The following is a 15,558-nucleotide window of genomic DNA, read 5'->3' on the forward strand; positions in this document are numbered from 1 at the left end:
ACTTGTTCTTCTTAAAACACTAAATTCTACTAAAATGGTCTCCTATAGTCAGTCAGGAGTTAACTTAGTCTGTGGCAGATCAAGGCAATCTTTTGTCATTAATGTGGTTGATGATCTGTCTTTTTCTCAGTGCACCTCTGACACAAAGCACAGACATACTCAATGTTTATATAAGTCAATATTTATTGTAAAAAAGAGAAAACAATGAAAACAATGCAAACGATGCTCAAGATGATCATAAAAGCATACTAGCAAGTCTCAGGTACTGGGCAGGGTAGGAAAGGCAGCAGGACAGCTCTTCCTGAACAGTCCTTGGCTACTATGAGGCATAGTATCCAACTCATTCTACTAAAATGGAGTAAAGCTTCTATGCTGTTGGGGAGGCTTTAAAAGAAGCTGTTCAGAAAGCGGACTTCTTGTAATCCAAAAGGGTATTCCTTGCAGCACAACTGTATGACCTGATGTTTAAAAGTAGTGTCTGTGTATGACCAGATACAGCTAAACCTGTCACCTGTTTTTAGTTAACTGTAATGGAAACCTCTTCCTGTCACCTTGGCCTTAAGAGCTCCTGAAATAGTAGGTGCTCAAGAAAAGTTGTATGTTTAAAAACATTGTTTAAAAAGTTCGCTGGGAGACTCAAGGGGAAAAAAGGACAAAGGCCTCTAGATTCTGCAGGGGGTAATGGGTTAATCAGGGATTAACAATCACTCTCTTGGCAGGAATACAACTAATAGTCCCTGAGGTCAGTTTTGGGAGGAAAACAACTCAAACACCTAAGTGTCCATTTACTAAAGAGATACAAAAGTGTGTTCCCTGATTCTCTGCTGTGCAGCTGGGGGTTGGGGTGGGAAGGTGTGAAAGACACTGATCCTTAATCCTGCTGCAAGGAGGTTAGTGGGATCTTATGCCTGTCTAGTGTGCTGGTGCTGACCTCATCCTGCACCACCAGATGGTGGGTTTGCAAGAGGCTGAGCAGGGTTGGTCTGGAGAGGTTCTCCATTCAGAGCTGAGGGGTATTCCAAAAGGCTCCCTCCACGTCCCCAAGTCAGCCATGTGAGGCTGGAGATGGGCTCTCAATCCTGCCACACTGCTCTTGGTCTGGTTCATCCTCCTCTTTCTGCTCCAACTTGAAGTTCTGTAAACAAGATCACAAGTGAGGACTGGCCTTGGCATTTGCCCAACTGTACCTCTGATACATTTAGGGGTGGCAAAGGCAGGCAAATGCCATTATATTGGATTATGTTCCACATCTCTGGGGAAGAGGCCCTGGAAACTGGGCCTGACCTACCTCTAGCTCCTGCAAAACCTCATCCATGAAGTCCTGGGAATTCTGTTTGTAAGACACAGCTAATCGAATTGCATCATTGAAGAGCTGAAGGTGAGGAAGAGATGGTAGAAACAAAGTGTGGCAGTGGGCAGAGGGTCCTGGACCCCACCCCCAAAACTGACAAGCTCACCTTCAATTCACCTCCCCATCAACCTGAACCCATGCACAGTCAATGGACTTTTTCCTTAACAAGTACAGGCCCACTACCCTTTTCTGTCCCTGCCACTGCCTGCTCACTGCCCCCGTCCTCATCACTTCCATTCACAGCCTCCCTGAGACTTCAGCACCTATGCCCCACCTCTCCAGCTGCCTCTGAAGTTTACCATTACCTTCACAACGTTGGTACCATTGGCAGCTGAAACAAAGTACATGGGCAGGGAGAACTTCTTGGCAAAATTGAAGCTTTTCTGAGTCACCTGCATGTCTGCTGCAGAGAGAAGCAAGGCATTGACCTATGTATTCAGGGAAAGGGAGAAGGGGTTTGGATGGTTATTGGGGGTCCTGTGCCAAAAATTAGGGCACGTACCATCACAATCAGGGAATGCACTCTCAAGAGTGTTCAGTTAACAGAGATCTATGTCTTGGCATAGACAGGTTGGCTCAGCTGGCATCTCTACCAGGAAGGGGAGTAGCTTGGGCAGGATAAATCACTGAAGGCTGCCCACCCCAGGAAAGGAGGAAATGTGGTGGGTCCCCAGGAATCTCTATCACCCAGGTGCAGGGATGGCCCCACCATCGATTTTATTGGCTACCACGATGCATGGGATCTCCGGCCTGAACTCCCGAAGCTCTGCATACCAGGTACCCAGGTTCTTATAGGTGACTTTTCTCTGTACATCAAACACCTGCAAAGGGCAGAAGACAGCTTAGGTGTGTTGTTTGTGTATTCCATTTCTATGTGACTCATATCACCAAGCAGGTGAGTGTGAGTATGTGCCACAGGATGGGAACTCAGACCAGCACTGTAGCCAGAAAGGGCCTGAGAGGAACCAATGGACATGCATCACAGGGAGGCGGTCATTCCCAGGTAGAAAAGAGATGTGAGCTCAAATACCAAATACAGTAGGACCGAAACTAAAATAAATGGCCAAGGCTGACCTTCCTGCTCCCAAGGGTCATACTTCTGGCACTTCACTGCCAATTTACTTTACCTCATACCCTCTTTTGTTTAGTAAGCTTAATATTAGTATTACAAATTTGGAAATTCTCAAGGGCTTAAGGGATTGTGAAGGAGCCGGGTGACGAGTCCCTTCCTTTATCTCAGGAGGGAAGAATCCCTGCTGTCCTCACTGTGGTGTCTACCACCTGGCACGCCCCCGTGGGCAGACTGTACACACAAATCACAGGCGGTCCATGTGCCACAAGTGGTCAGAGTCCATGGTGCACACAAGAAAGAGAAGCTCTAAGTCGGGTGCTGGTGGCTCACGCCTGTAATTCTAACTTCTCAGGAGGCAGAGATCAGAAGGATCGTGGTTCGAAGCCAACCTGGGCAAATAGTTCTGCGAGAGACCCTATCTCGAAAAAAAACCCATCACAAAAAAGGGCTGGTGGAGTGACTCAAGGTGGAGGCTCTGAGTTCAAACTCCAGTTACTGGAAAAAAAAAAAAAGAGAGAGAAAGAAACTCTAATAAACATCAGAGAAGGCTGCATGGAGATAGTGGTATCTAAGCAGGGTCTGAACAATGGGCACTGTTTCCAGTGAATGGGTGTGAAGGAAGAGCACAGGTGTAGTGAGAATAGACCAGCAGCTCCTTCTGTATCCTTTCTGCTGCTGCTCCTTATTGATGAGATGACATCCCATTCAGGGTGAGGGCAAGGCATGCACAGTGCAGGCAATCACTACAGTGGAGGTAGGACTGGAAGGGTGAGTGGCGTCAAATACTACTGAGTGACAAGGCAGACTTATATACCATTAATGGTGGCAACTTATCCACTCCATGTGCCCACCAGAGATGTGTAGTCACCCTTTGTGACTACAGCCAGAGTGGGATCATGTGACTTCCAGAGCTAGGCCACGAGGCAATACAACCTCTACCTGGTTTTCTTTGATTGCTCAGTCTTGAGATCTAGCTGCCATTCTGTGTGCAGGCCCACATCAGCTCACACTGACAAAGTACTTGGAGAGATGCATGATGCAGTACCTGTTGGTCCAGCCAGTATGTGTGGAGGTGGCTGGTATGCAGCCTCGAGGTTTTCTCAGTTGAGACCCCAAACATTATGGATTCCTGACCCAGTAGAAAATGGTTGTTTTGTGCCACTAAGTTTTGGATTCTGTGTGAGCAAGACGTTGAATGATATTCTAAGATGTTTGAGTGACTGAGGTTTTTACTTGGTGACAATTGCTAGTTTCAGGAAACCAGTTATTGGTCTGGGGTGCAGTTCAGCAGTGGAGTATGTGCAGCATGTGCTTAGCTTGCACAGGCCCTGGGTTCACTCCCCAGTACCAAAAAAGAAAGAATGAAAAAAGCCAAAGCAGTGTATTAACTCATGTGTTAGATGGTTGATATTCATGAAAATGTTTTATAAGTGTACCCAAAGAAAAATACATTCCTCTCAGTATCTAAGAGTGGTGGCCTCAGAAACAAACAGGGAACTTATGGGTAGGATCTCCTGGGTCACAGGTTCCTACAGCCCCTTCTTAGCTCTTTCTACACTGCATTTTAGGTGCTCCTATGGAGCTTACTACCCCTGGCCACTGAGTGGAACCCTGATGACTGCAGTATAGAGCACAGTGACAGGCTGGGAGGGAGGTGAGGGCTGGTCAGAGGAAAAAGTCCCTAGGAAGCTCCAGGCCCTGGGAGCTTCTGTTGGGGAGTGTGCTCCATCAGGGAAGGGCTATAGCCCTGTCTTAGCCATGTTTGCCTCTTGAGCACTATATCTGCTCTTGGAGCCCTGAGCTTGTTGTTCCTTTCCTTTACCTGTCCCCATCTGAGGACAGCTCATCTGGCATATTTTCACTTAGAATCTCTGGGGAACACATGTGATTTGAAGCATCCTGGGTGGCCTTGAACTCCCACAGTACCCAGCTTTGATAGGAGGGCCCAGGACCGTTGAAACCCTCATCCCCTCACCCCTCAGGTCAGAATTACGCAGTGTCTTTGTCTACCTCCCAGCTGGTCTCGTACCATGATGCAGGCATGGGCCTTGTGGTAGTAGGAGGCGTGCATGCTCTGGAACCGTTCCTGGCCTGCTGTATCCCAAAAGTCTGCAACATGAACATAGCTCTGACTTCCTGATGGGGCTAGAGGGCAGAGAGACCCACATGCCCCAAACATTTCTGTGTGCAGCTCTCTGCAGAAACATGACACACATGTGGTACAAAGCATAGCACATGTGGGGAGCAAGGGAAGGAATGGACACTGTGCAGCTCCACATGTGTCCCCAGGACACAGTGCCAATGGCCAGGAGGAAGGACAATGCAGACAGGAAGTCCCAAGAGAGGGAAGGTAGGTGTCTCTCTTCCCCACACTCAAGATGCAGGGCCCTGTAAGGCCTACATTTCCATGTGCAGTGACACAAATGGTAGATAGGCAGGATGTGTGGTCTGGCCAAGGAGGAGGTTGTGACCTTATGGAAGGTCAAGCACTGAATGAGAGATAATGTTCAGGGCACATCTGCTATTTCTTTATACTGGCTGCGTAAGAACCCTTGAAACAAGGAAATCTATTGCCTTGTCAAAGGTCTCTGCGCTCTTCTTTCTGGCAGGTACAGCCTCCCAACATCTGCTTTCTGAACCCTATCCTGCATACTAGTCCTGGCCCTGGTGCCATCAGAGGCTACATGCCCCTGCATTCTTCGTACTACCCTCCCTGGTTCCCCATTTACCTCCCTCCTTTAACTTTTCCTGCAGACCTCCTCTCACCTTCCCTCTTCTCCCACTTCCTCCCATTTGAGGCTCAGCATGGCCTGAGCCTGTGCTGCTCACCCACAAGGATGGTCTTGCCGTCCACTGTGGCCGTGTGCTTATACAGAGTCAGGGCATATGTGGACAGTTGCTGTGGCTGGCTGCACACAGGTTAAGGAGTAAAGGTGAATAAAAGGGGACAAAAGAAAAGAGTAGGGAGGGGAGTGTTTGTGTGATAGAATATGTCCTCTCCCTCCTTTTCTTTTTGGAGTTAGATTTACATTGAATGAATTCAGCCTCACTCCTTGGAAGGTGAGGGCAGCAGGGGCTGGGAATGTGTTCTGGACATCTAAGTCTGAGGTAAACATGGAATAGGATTTTACAGAAAGAGTGTCATAAAATTGGAAAATACAACTGTGAATGCCTCAACGCCTTCATGGACAGAGCTCTTGTAGGCTAAAAAGGGAACACCAACTCCAGGAAGCAACACGACTGTTCCATGGAAAAGAAGTTCCCATGACAAGCTGTTTATAAACTGAAGTTTATAAACTGAAGTTTGCCTGTATGTCAAACCCTAACAGAAAACCTGGGAACAGCACCTTGTGAAGCTGAATGGTGCTGGATGGTTTAACCAGAAATGCCAAAACAATACAGAACTGTTTGGTACAAAGTAGAGCAAACTATACCCAGATCCCAGGGTGGCTGACATCAGCTTTGTGGAGGCAGGGTTGGGAGCAACAGGCTCCAGGATTCTTCTCACTTGCAGTTCTCAGTGGATCCACCTGGGAAGCTTTTTGAAAAGTTCCCAGTTATCTGGAAGGCCTTACTCCAAACCAGTGTGATAATTCATAGGGGGGAGAAGCTTGCACCTCATAATTTACAAAGTTCGTTCATATCACAGACGTTTTAAATATTAGGGGGCCCAACATTAGAGGTAAGCAGGGTTTGAATCCAGGTATTTGATCCAGACTAAGTGCTATCTGCCATTCTTCCTACCTTCGTAATGTAAATGAAACCAAAATTTTAGTAAGCTGCAGCATAGACAGCACTGATTGTGTGATGTTGTGTAGGTCGAACAGTGAGAAGCCAGTGTGAAGGAAACCCATGTGTTCATTACCCATCACTCTTTCCTGGGCTTCTGCTGCAAAGGGCTGGGTGGAAGGTTGAGATGCACAAGGGTGGGAAGAGCCACAGGAACGAGGGGCCTTTCAAACCTTGAAGGATACAATCCATCCATGAGAAACCTCTCCATGAGTCTGTAAGGGGAATGTGCAAAGTGGAATGTCAGGCGGCATCCCTATCTCTTTCTTATCCCTGTCCCTACTTTATCACTTCCTGTCACACAATTTCTAGGTCAGGCCTGAAATCCGGGAATTATCATTACCAACTCCTCAAAGCAAAACCACTCAAGTCACTGAGTACACAGACCTGCCCATTTATTGCTCTCACATCCATTATTTCCACCTTAGCACACTGCTGTACATATAATCATCCCTATTTTATGCATGGGGAGACTGAGGCCAGGAAGGCTGCACCCTCCACCCAAAAGCCATTTCTGCATATCCTTAGGGCTTTTCTCAAATGTCACCTGAGCAGTGAGTTCAGGTCTGATGACTCTATTTAAGTCGTTCTACCCATCTTGTACACTTTATCCCTCTTTGCCCTGAACCTAACATCAAATGAAATACTGGGTATTTTGCTTTACTATCTCTCAATCAGAATGGAATGTGCACCAGAGATTTTTGAATCCATAGTTATTGTTATATCCCCAATTTCTAGAGCCGTGCAAAGGTGCAGGGGTGCTCGGTTGGTATTTGAACACATGAATGTAAACATAGTAAGCTAAATTTAACACATATCCCTGCAGTCAAGGACATCTCTGAATTTTTTTCTGGCTATTACATCTTTTATTGGCCACCAATTAGACCATATGGTAAATCTCAAAAAACAAAAAATCCCAAACACCTTCCCCAGAAAGATCAAGATCATATTCTCTGACCATAATGCATGTAAGATAGAAATAAAAAGCCCAAACCAAAATTTAACAGCACTATGTTTTACAAATGAAAGATAATCAAACATATTGCTACTTAGAAACTGGGTATGTGCCTATAATCCCGGTACTTGGGAGCCTGAAGCAAGAGGACTGTAAGTTTGAGGTCAGCCTGGGCTATGTTGTGAGACCCTGTCTCAAACAAACAAAACCAAAACAAAAGAGAAAACCAAAAACTACTACCCCTCCCCCCAAAAACAACCCAAAACCCACTTATAAATAACTTAGGTGCTAGACGAAGAGAAGGCAGACAGACTAGGCCAAAGGGGCTCAAGGACGATCCAATGGTATGTGCCCTGGTTTCCTTTTGTGTTCTGTATACCCCAGATTTGGAGGTGAAGAAGCAGGCAGCCTGGAAATAACAACAGGCACAGAAAAAAGGGCCACCAAAATACTAACAGGTACTGGAATAGGCAAGGGTGCGGCCAGGATAAAGTTAATTTGAGTACAGTTCCACGTCCATTCTCTAGCTAGGTGGGACCCTATTAGATGGCAATGGCAGCCCCCCCGCCAGTGGCAGCTGAGATGGTATGAAGCCCCCAGTGGCAATGATGGTGGGGGACGCTGCTTCTGTTGAAGCTGTGCCACAAGAATAAGCTGGCTACAACACAACGTTTAAATAAGACCAGTGGCGTCTAGCAGGATACCCAAATATACAAGTTTTGACAGAAAATCCTTTGTCACACCCAGAACCAGGAAGATGTAAAACTAAATAAGAAAAAGAAAAGCAATATTTACCAACACTGAGATGATACAGATACTACAATTATCTGACTAAGCTTTAAGAGCCCATGCCATAAAAATGCTTTAATGAGCAATTATGGATGTGCCAGAAACAAATGAAAATTTAGACAGTCTCAGCAAAGAAATACAAAATTTCAACAGAGTATTTTCAGCACATAAATAGAAGTTATAAATTACCTAATGGAAACTTGAGAATATTTGGAAAACATAGCAACCGAAATATAGCATCCATCCACTGGATGGCTCAAGGCAGAGTAAAGAGCAGAGAGGAAACAATCACTGAATTTTACAATACAACAACAACAACAAAATCCCCCATTATGGACAGCAGCGAGAAAACAAAGTGAAAAGAAATGAACACAGCCTCAGGGATCTGTAGATCTAAAAGATGACATTTTTGTCACTGAAATCCCAGAAGAAAAGGAAAAAGAGGATCATGCTGAAAAGTAGAAGAAAAAAAATGCCAAAAAACCTTCCTAAAATTATAGAGAAGATGTAATCCTAGAGTCAAGAAGCTGAGCAAAAGTCAAACAAGATAAACCTAAAGAAATGTATACCAAGACAGCATAGTCATCATGTAAATGCTAAAGACAAAGGAAAACAACAACCTATCCTATACAAGAACCACTCCTATAGTGGGGAGAAATCTGTACTTACAGGGGAAAAAAAGAAATCAACCAATGACAAAGAATTCCTTCTCAGAAACCATGCAGTCATAGGAAGTGGTACACATGAGAACTCACAAGAACTTTTAGCCCACAATCCTAAATCCAGTGAAAATTCTGAGACTGGAGGAGAATTCTAGATTTTTTTTTTTTTTCACATGAAGGAAAATAAAGAGAAATTGTTTCCAGCACACTATCCTAAAGAATGGTTAAAGGAAGTTCTGGACAGAAAATGATAAAAGGAGTCTTGGAATATCAGAAAAGAAGAAAGAAGGTCAGAAAAAATACTAGAAAATTTCCATAGAAAGTCTTCTCCCTTTTAAAAATTTCAAATTAATTTTCATGTTTAAAGCAAAAATTGTAATACTGTCTGATGGAGTTCTCAATTATGAAGAGGAAATATTAAGTGTCTATACTTGAATTGGTGTCAACAATAGACAATATTGTCAACATTAGTTGACTGAATATAGATATATAATATACTACCTAGAACAGCTACTACAAGAGCCAATACAAAGAGATACACTCAACAACACTATAGGTAAGTCAAAACTGAAATCAAAATGCTTAAGTAACGCACAGGAAGGCAGAACCCTCCCGCCAATGAAAAAGAAAAACCAAAGTTAAAATGGCAGACTTAAGCCCTAACGAATCAATAATTACAATTAAGTAATATGAAACATTTTTAGGCCAGACTATATGTTAGTTCACAAAACAAGTCTTAATAAATATAAAAGATTCAGATTATATGAAGTATGTCTTTTTTTTTTTTTTTTTTTTTTTTTTTAACAGTACTGTTGTTTGAACTTAGGGCCTAGTGCTTGCTAGACAGGTGCTCTATCACTTGAGCCATGCTACCAGCCTTTTTTGCTTTTTTTAATTTTTGGGATAGAGTCTCATTTTTTGCCCAGGCAGACCTGGACCACTCTTCTATTTATGCTTCCTGTATAGCTGAGAAGACATGTACCACCATGCCCAGCTATTGGATGAGATGGGATCTTGCTACACTCCCCACCCTCCATCCCAGTGTGGCCTAAAAATGCATTCTTCCTGACATCTGCCTCCTGAATAGGTAGGGTTACAGGAGTGAACCCCTGTACTTGGGTTTTTTTTTCTTTCTCTTCTTTTCTTCCCTCCCTTCCTCTCCTGTCCTCTTCTGTCCTCTTCCCTTCTCTCTCCTTCCCTCTCTTTGTGTTGCTCAGGTTGGTCTTGAACTCCTGACCTCAAGTGATTCTCCCACCATAGATTCCCAAGTAGCTACAACAACAGATGCGTGCCAATGCCTGGTTCAAAGTATCTTTTTCAATGACCATGAAATAAAATTGGAAATAAGTAACAGGAACAAGTGGAAAATGTATAAACATGCAGAAATTAAACAACATATGCTTTAACAAGCAAGGAATTAAGATGAAATTATAGGGAAATGAGAAAATACCTTGAGATGAATGAAAATGTAAATACAACACTCCAAGACTTATGGGATAAAGCAGAAGTGCTAAGAGGAAAATACTATATAGCTGTGAATAAATACATTAAAAATGGAGATTTCAAATCTACAAAGTTGTTTTAAACTGCCTGCACAGTTTAGTGTACTAGACAAAGAAGAGCAAATTAAACCCAGAGCTAGCAGAAGAAACAAAATAGTAAAAGTCAGATTGGAGTGGAACTAAATAAGAGAATAGTAAACCAACAGAAAAAAATTAATGGAACCAAAAGATGGTTCTTTGAAAAGATCAATAAAATTGACGATTCTCTAGCTAGACTAACTAGGAAAAAAGAGGAATGACATAAAAGGTCAAAATCAGAAATGAACCTGGAGACATAAGCATCAATTTTACAGACGTAAAAAGGGTTTTAAGAGACTACTATGTATGCCAAAAAATGGGATACCCTAGAGAAATGGACAAAGTCCTAGAAACACACAAACTGCCAACAGAATCAAGGAACAGAAAACCTGAAGAGATCCATAACCAGTAAGGACACTAAATCAGTATTCAAAAATCTCCCAAAAAATAAAGCCCAGGACTGGCTAGCTTCAATGGTTATTTTTTTTTCTTTTCTTTTTGGCAGTACTGGGGTTTGAACTCAGGGCCTTGTACTACGTGAGCCATGCCTGCAGTCTTTTTGATTTAGTTTATTTTTCACTTAAGGTTTTGCCTTTGCCCTGGCCTTGGATGGTCCTACACTTTCCACATGGGATTACAGTTGTGAGTCATCATGCTCAGCTTTTATTTTTTTTGTTGAGACAGGAGCCTTGCTAACTTTTTCACCTGGACCGGCCTTGTACCACAATCCTCCTGATCTCTGCCTCCCGAGTACCTGGGATTACAAGCATATACCATCAAACCTGGCTTCACTGGTTAATTCTATCAACCATTTAACAATCTGTAAAAATCCTCCTTGAACACTTCCAAAAACATAACGGGGAGGAAATACTTCATAAGTCCTTCTATAAGGCTAGTGATAACCTAATCCGAAGCCAATGACACTATAGGGAAAGAAAAATACAGGATAATATCCCTCATGAATACAGAAGTAAAAATCTTCAACACAATAAAATATTCAACTCAAATTCAGTAGCATATTAAAAAGATTATATGCCAAAGGAGATTTTTCCTTGGAATACAGGGTGGTTCAATTTAAGAAAACTGATCAACCCAGGACTGGAGGTGTGGCTGGCAGAGCATCTGCCTAGTAGGTGCAATGCCCTGAGTTCATGAGTTCAATCCCCAGTACCGGAAAAAAAAAAAAAAAAAAAAGAGCAAGAGAGAGAGACAGAGAGAAATTGGTTGTGTTTCTATACAGTGGCAATGAACAATATAAAAAATATAGTTCCTTCTACAGTTGCATAAAAAATTACTTAGGAATAAATGAAACCAATGAAGCATAAGACTTTTAATACTAAAAACTACAAAATTTTGTAGAAAGAAATTAGGTAAGACCTAAGCAAATGGAAAAATATCTTTATCCATGAATTTGAGGACCAAATATTGTTAGGTAGAGAATACCACGCAAAGCAATCTCTTTCAAAATCCCACTGGAAATAGAAAAACACATCCCAAAATTCATAAAGAATTTCAAGAGCTCCCAAGTAGTCAAAACAATCTTGAAAAAGAAGAATGAAGTTGAAGGACTGCTAAAAACGTACTGTGGAGCTACTATAATCAAACCAGTATAGAATTGGCATCAGAATGGACATACAGAAATGGAATAAAGAGATCAGAATAAGACCTCACATAATACAGCTTGCTAGGCAGGTCCACTTGAGCCGTTCTGTCACTCTGATTTTTGAATAGGATGCAAAGATCAGTATGGGAAAGGACAGTCTCTTCAATAAACAGAACTCAGAAAACTGGGTATCAACATGCAAATTAATGAAGCTGAACCTTTACCTCACACCACATAAAAATTAACTAAAACAGATCAAAGACTTAAAGACCTAAAACTATTAAACTCTTGGGGGAAAATATAGGGGGAAAAATCTTCATGACCTGAGTTTTGGAATGATCTTTTAAATATGACATGAAAAGCACAAGAAATCAGAGACTCAGATTAATTGGATATCAAAATTAAAGTTATTTTTTTTTTTTATGGTGGGACTGAGGTTTGAACTCAGGGCTTCACACTTGCAAAACAGGTACTCTATCACTTGAGCCACACCTATAGTCCATTCTGCTGTGGTTATTTTGGAGATGGGGGTGGTGTCTCATGAACTATTTGCCTGGGCTGGCCTGGAACCATGATCCTACAGATCTCAGCCTCCCAAGTAGCTAGGATTACCGGTGTGAGCCACTGGCGTCTGGCAAAATTAAAAACGTCTGTCACCCAAGAAAGTGATGACAATCTACAGAATAGGAGAAAATATTTGCAAATCATGTATCTGATGAGTTTATTAAGGCAGGTGGCGTGGTTATAAGTGGGGACAAAGGGAAGGTTCTTATTTGTCTGAAGCAGGGTCTGATCCTGATAGCACTCAGCATTTGGGCAGTGAACGTCCATTAAAAGGGTCCAGGAAGGACAATCAGACAAAAAATTGGTTGGCTCAAACATTGTTAGGACATCTGTCAACAGAATCCAATGCAGGATGCTGTCACATGCAAGGAGTGAGGGAAAAGCCTCTATAGTAGGCAGTGCCCAGGTCTGAGGATGCCTGCTAATGGGGGTGGGAATTGGTACCCACCCTCAATGGAAGCCTGGGGTGCTCATATGGATCAACAGGCATGAATGTTCTGCAAGAGTTAAAAAAAACCCACCTTCATCAGAAGGCCTGGTGATTGGGCTTCCCATTAATGTAAATTCCTCAACTGCAAGAAGGCAGCACAGCCACATTTCTCCAGAACTGAGGTTGGGCAGAGATAGATGCTCTCCATATGGATGCACCCAGGTGCTAATGGCTCTTGATAAGCGTTCTCTCCCAACTGAGTTTAGATTCACAGAATTCTAGAGTTCCAGTGAAGTGGAGCCAAAGTTTTCTCGCTTGGCCATCTTCCTTCAGATCCACTGTTTCCCCTATGGTCTCTGTCTCTGGAATGTTTGTGGTTTTTCTAGGGGATGGGGACTAACTTTTCTTCTAAGTGTCGTAGAGGCCAGCGATGCAGTAATCTTTGATGTCCTGTTAACGACTTATGCCTATTTTTTGTTATCACTTTAAATGAAACTGGAGTTGACCCTGGGGGTTGGAATTGACCCTTACTTAGCAGGCAGGTCCCTTGCTTCTTAGTATAGATTATATTCTCCAAAAGTTCTATTAAGCCAACAACATGCTTCCTATCTGCCTGCCACTCCTATTCTCTATGTTGGTTTTGGACTCCAGTGGGAAAAAAGGAGCAGTTATTTATGGGTAACTTTCCCAAACTCTAACCCCTGTCCTTACTTTTATTGTGAAGGATGCTGATGAGGAGGTAAAAGCAACTGTAAAATATTAATGTAGAGCTTTAGTGCGTTAGTGAGGGGTGGGGAAGAGAATGTGAGTTCATGAGATGGTCTAAAACCAGCAAAGCCCCACTATTCACAGTCTAACGTAGAAAGTGTGGTGGCCTGGGGGTTCCTAGGAGATAAGATTAAACCAGTCAGTGAAGCAGGAGCAACTTTACCCTAACCCCATGAAGGCAGAAATGGGTGGGCACCCTCACCACTCCAGAAAAAAAGTAGGTTGCCTTATGGGGACTAGCTGTTGGCACTGCAGAACCTCATTTTACCTCTCCAGGTAGAGAGTTCTATACCTGGCAGGTAGGCAATGAAAGAAGAAGAATAAGCTCATCTTTACAACCATTACAGTCAATTGTCATTGCTATTCACAATTCTCAATCTCAGTGAGTCCCTCTAAGAAAGCACCTTTAACTACCTTTATTCAACCTGTCACTTTCCTCACTCCATTTCCATAGACCCACCCCTATAATCCCTCAGCTCACATGCCACATACAGGAATATCCCACTTCTTACCTCCTTACTCTGTACTATTCCAGTAGTTTCCAAGGTGACCTACTCTGCACCTTCTGTTAGGATGCTCCAATTCTTCAGTCTTACAAGATTCCTCCCTTCCCCCTGCCCCAACACACACAATTGTTGATGTGATTCCCTTGTCCCCTGGGCTCCAGCCAAGACTCCTCCCTCACCAGCCTATAGAAGCCACACTCTTCTGTGCCTCTGGAGGACTTTTCTAACAAGCCAGACCCATTCTTGCCAGTTTCTTCCCTAACCCCCAACATACTTGGACTTGCCCACTGCGCTGTCCCCCAGACAGATGATCTTCACATTGTCATCGGCATCGTATTTCTCTTGGTCCAGCTCATAGGGTTTTGTTTTGTTCTCTGCCATTGGCTCCTGGCTGTAGACAAGGGTCCAGCCAAGGGTCTTGTCACTGTCTGGGAAAGTTGACAAGAGGCTGCTATTAGAGATGAGAAGTTCCCTCAACCAAATGTTTTAAAAAAGCACAAAGCCCTGAGTTCAAACTCCAGTCCCACAAAAAAAAAAAATCAATCAAATGTATTTCTTCTTTCACCTAGACAGGAGCTAATGTGTTGCTCATCACACACATCCTTCTCCATTCACTACCACATGCAGAGCCTCAAGGCTGTAACCTTGTTTCCACAAGATTCTCCTATGTCATCTCCCTATTTACAGGTCAGACCACACTTCCCACTCTGCTCACTTCTACAACAGCAACAAAAAATACTGCCCATGTCACGTGGTAAGTGTGAGACACTGGCAAAAACAGCCTCAGTTCTCATCACTGAATGACACAATTACATAAAGATGTCTCACCCGTATTCCTAACAATCTGCCCTCATGCCTCCTACCTCCTCTTCATCTTCCTTTCTTCATCAACCAGCAGCTGCCTCTGCCTCCTTCCACATCGGTATTCCACAAACCTCTTCTGCAGAGAATATTTTTTAACCACTGGTAGTTTCAAGCATCTCCTAAATGTTGATGTCAAATTGTACGTACATTGAGATTGCTTCCCTCATTGCCAGACTCAAATATACAGCTGTCCACTAGGCCTGTAAGTAAGAGATTAAGGCACACAGGCCTTAATCTCCTGTGTTAAACACAAACAATACTTTTTTTCTGCCTACCACAAAAGCTGCTCCTCAGATTCCCATCTGTACAAGATATCACCAGCACTCAGTTCCAACACTATGTGTAACATCATCTCTAGCCTGTTTCGGTCTTCTCACACCCAAATATGACTCTGCAAACATTCTCAAGACTGTCCCATAGTCCAAGTTCTGAGCTGGCTAGGTACAGAAATGATACTTTGATGATGACCTAGCAGTGGGAACCTGCCCTCACCGAACACACATCACGAGTGGACCTTGCACTGAGTTCAAATGGTATGAGACACAGTAGTGGCAGGCAATCTGCTGCGGTAAGGGCTATGACAGAAGTGGGCACACCGGTCAGGGGCGGAAAATGCCCAACGGGC

General features: G+C 43.3%; 1 protein-coding gene across 11 annotated transcripts in view; it reads right to left on the reverse strand.

Moving 5' to 3' along the window:
* Positions 1 to 202: 202 nt before the first annotated feature.
* Rabl2b (RAB, member of RAS oncogene family like 2B) overlaps positions 203 to 15,558 on the reverse strand; it is a 15,937-nt gene continuing 581 nt past the window's right edge. For 2 of the 11 annotated variants that reach the window (XM_074084797.1, XM_020174125.2), the window contains exons 2-9: positions 14,344 to 14,497; positions 6,398 to 6,427; positions 5,253 to 5,332; positions 4,453 to 4,532; positions 2,061 to 2,172; positions 1,657 to 1,754; positions 1,289 to 1,372; positions 204 to 1,135 (exon numbers count right to left, since the gene is read on the reverse strand). In XM_074084797.1, the coding sequence (XP_073940898.1) occupies positions 1,046 to 1,135; positions 1,289 to 1,372; positions 1,657 to 1,754; positions 2,061 to 2,172; positions 4,453 to 4,532; positions 5,253 to 5,332; positions 6,398 to 6,427; positions 14,344 to 14,450 (681 nt within the window). In that variant the 5' untranslated portion in view covers positions 14,451 to 14,497 and the 3' untranslated portion in view covers positions 204 to 1,045. Of the gene's footprint in view, positions 1,136 to 1,288; positions 1,373 to 1,656; positions 1,755 to 2,060; positions 2,173 to 4,452; positions 4,533 to 5,252; positions 5,333 to 6,288; positions 6,428 to 14,343; positions 14,498 to 14,897; positions 15,134 to 15,558 lie in introns of those variants that run through there. The other 9 variants (XM_074084798.1, XM_074084796.1, XM_074084795.1 and 6 more) reach the window with 9 other exon arrangements.

Source organism: Castor canadensis, chromosome 8, assembly GCF_047511655.1.
Source record: "Castor canadensis chromosome 8, mCasCan1.hap1v2, whole genome shotgun sequence".
NCBI lineage: Eukaryota > Metazoa > Chordata > Mammalia > Rodentia > Castoridae > Castor > Castor canadensis.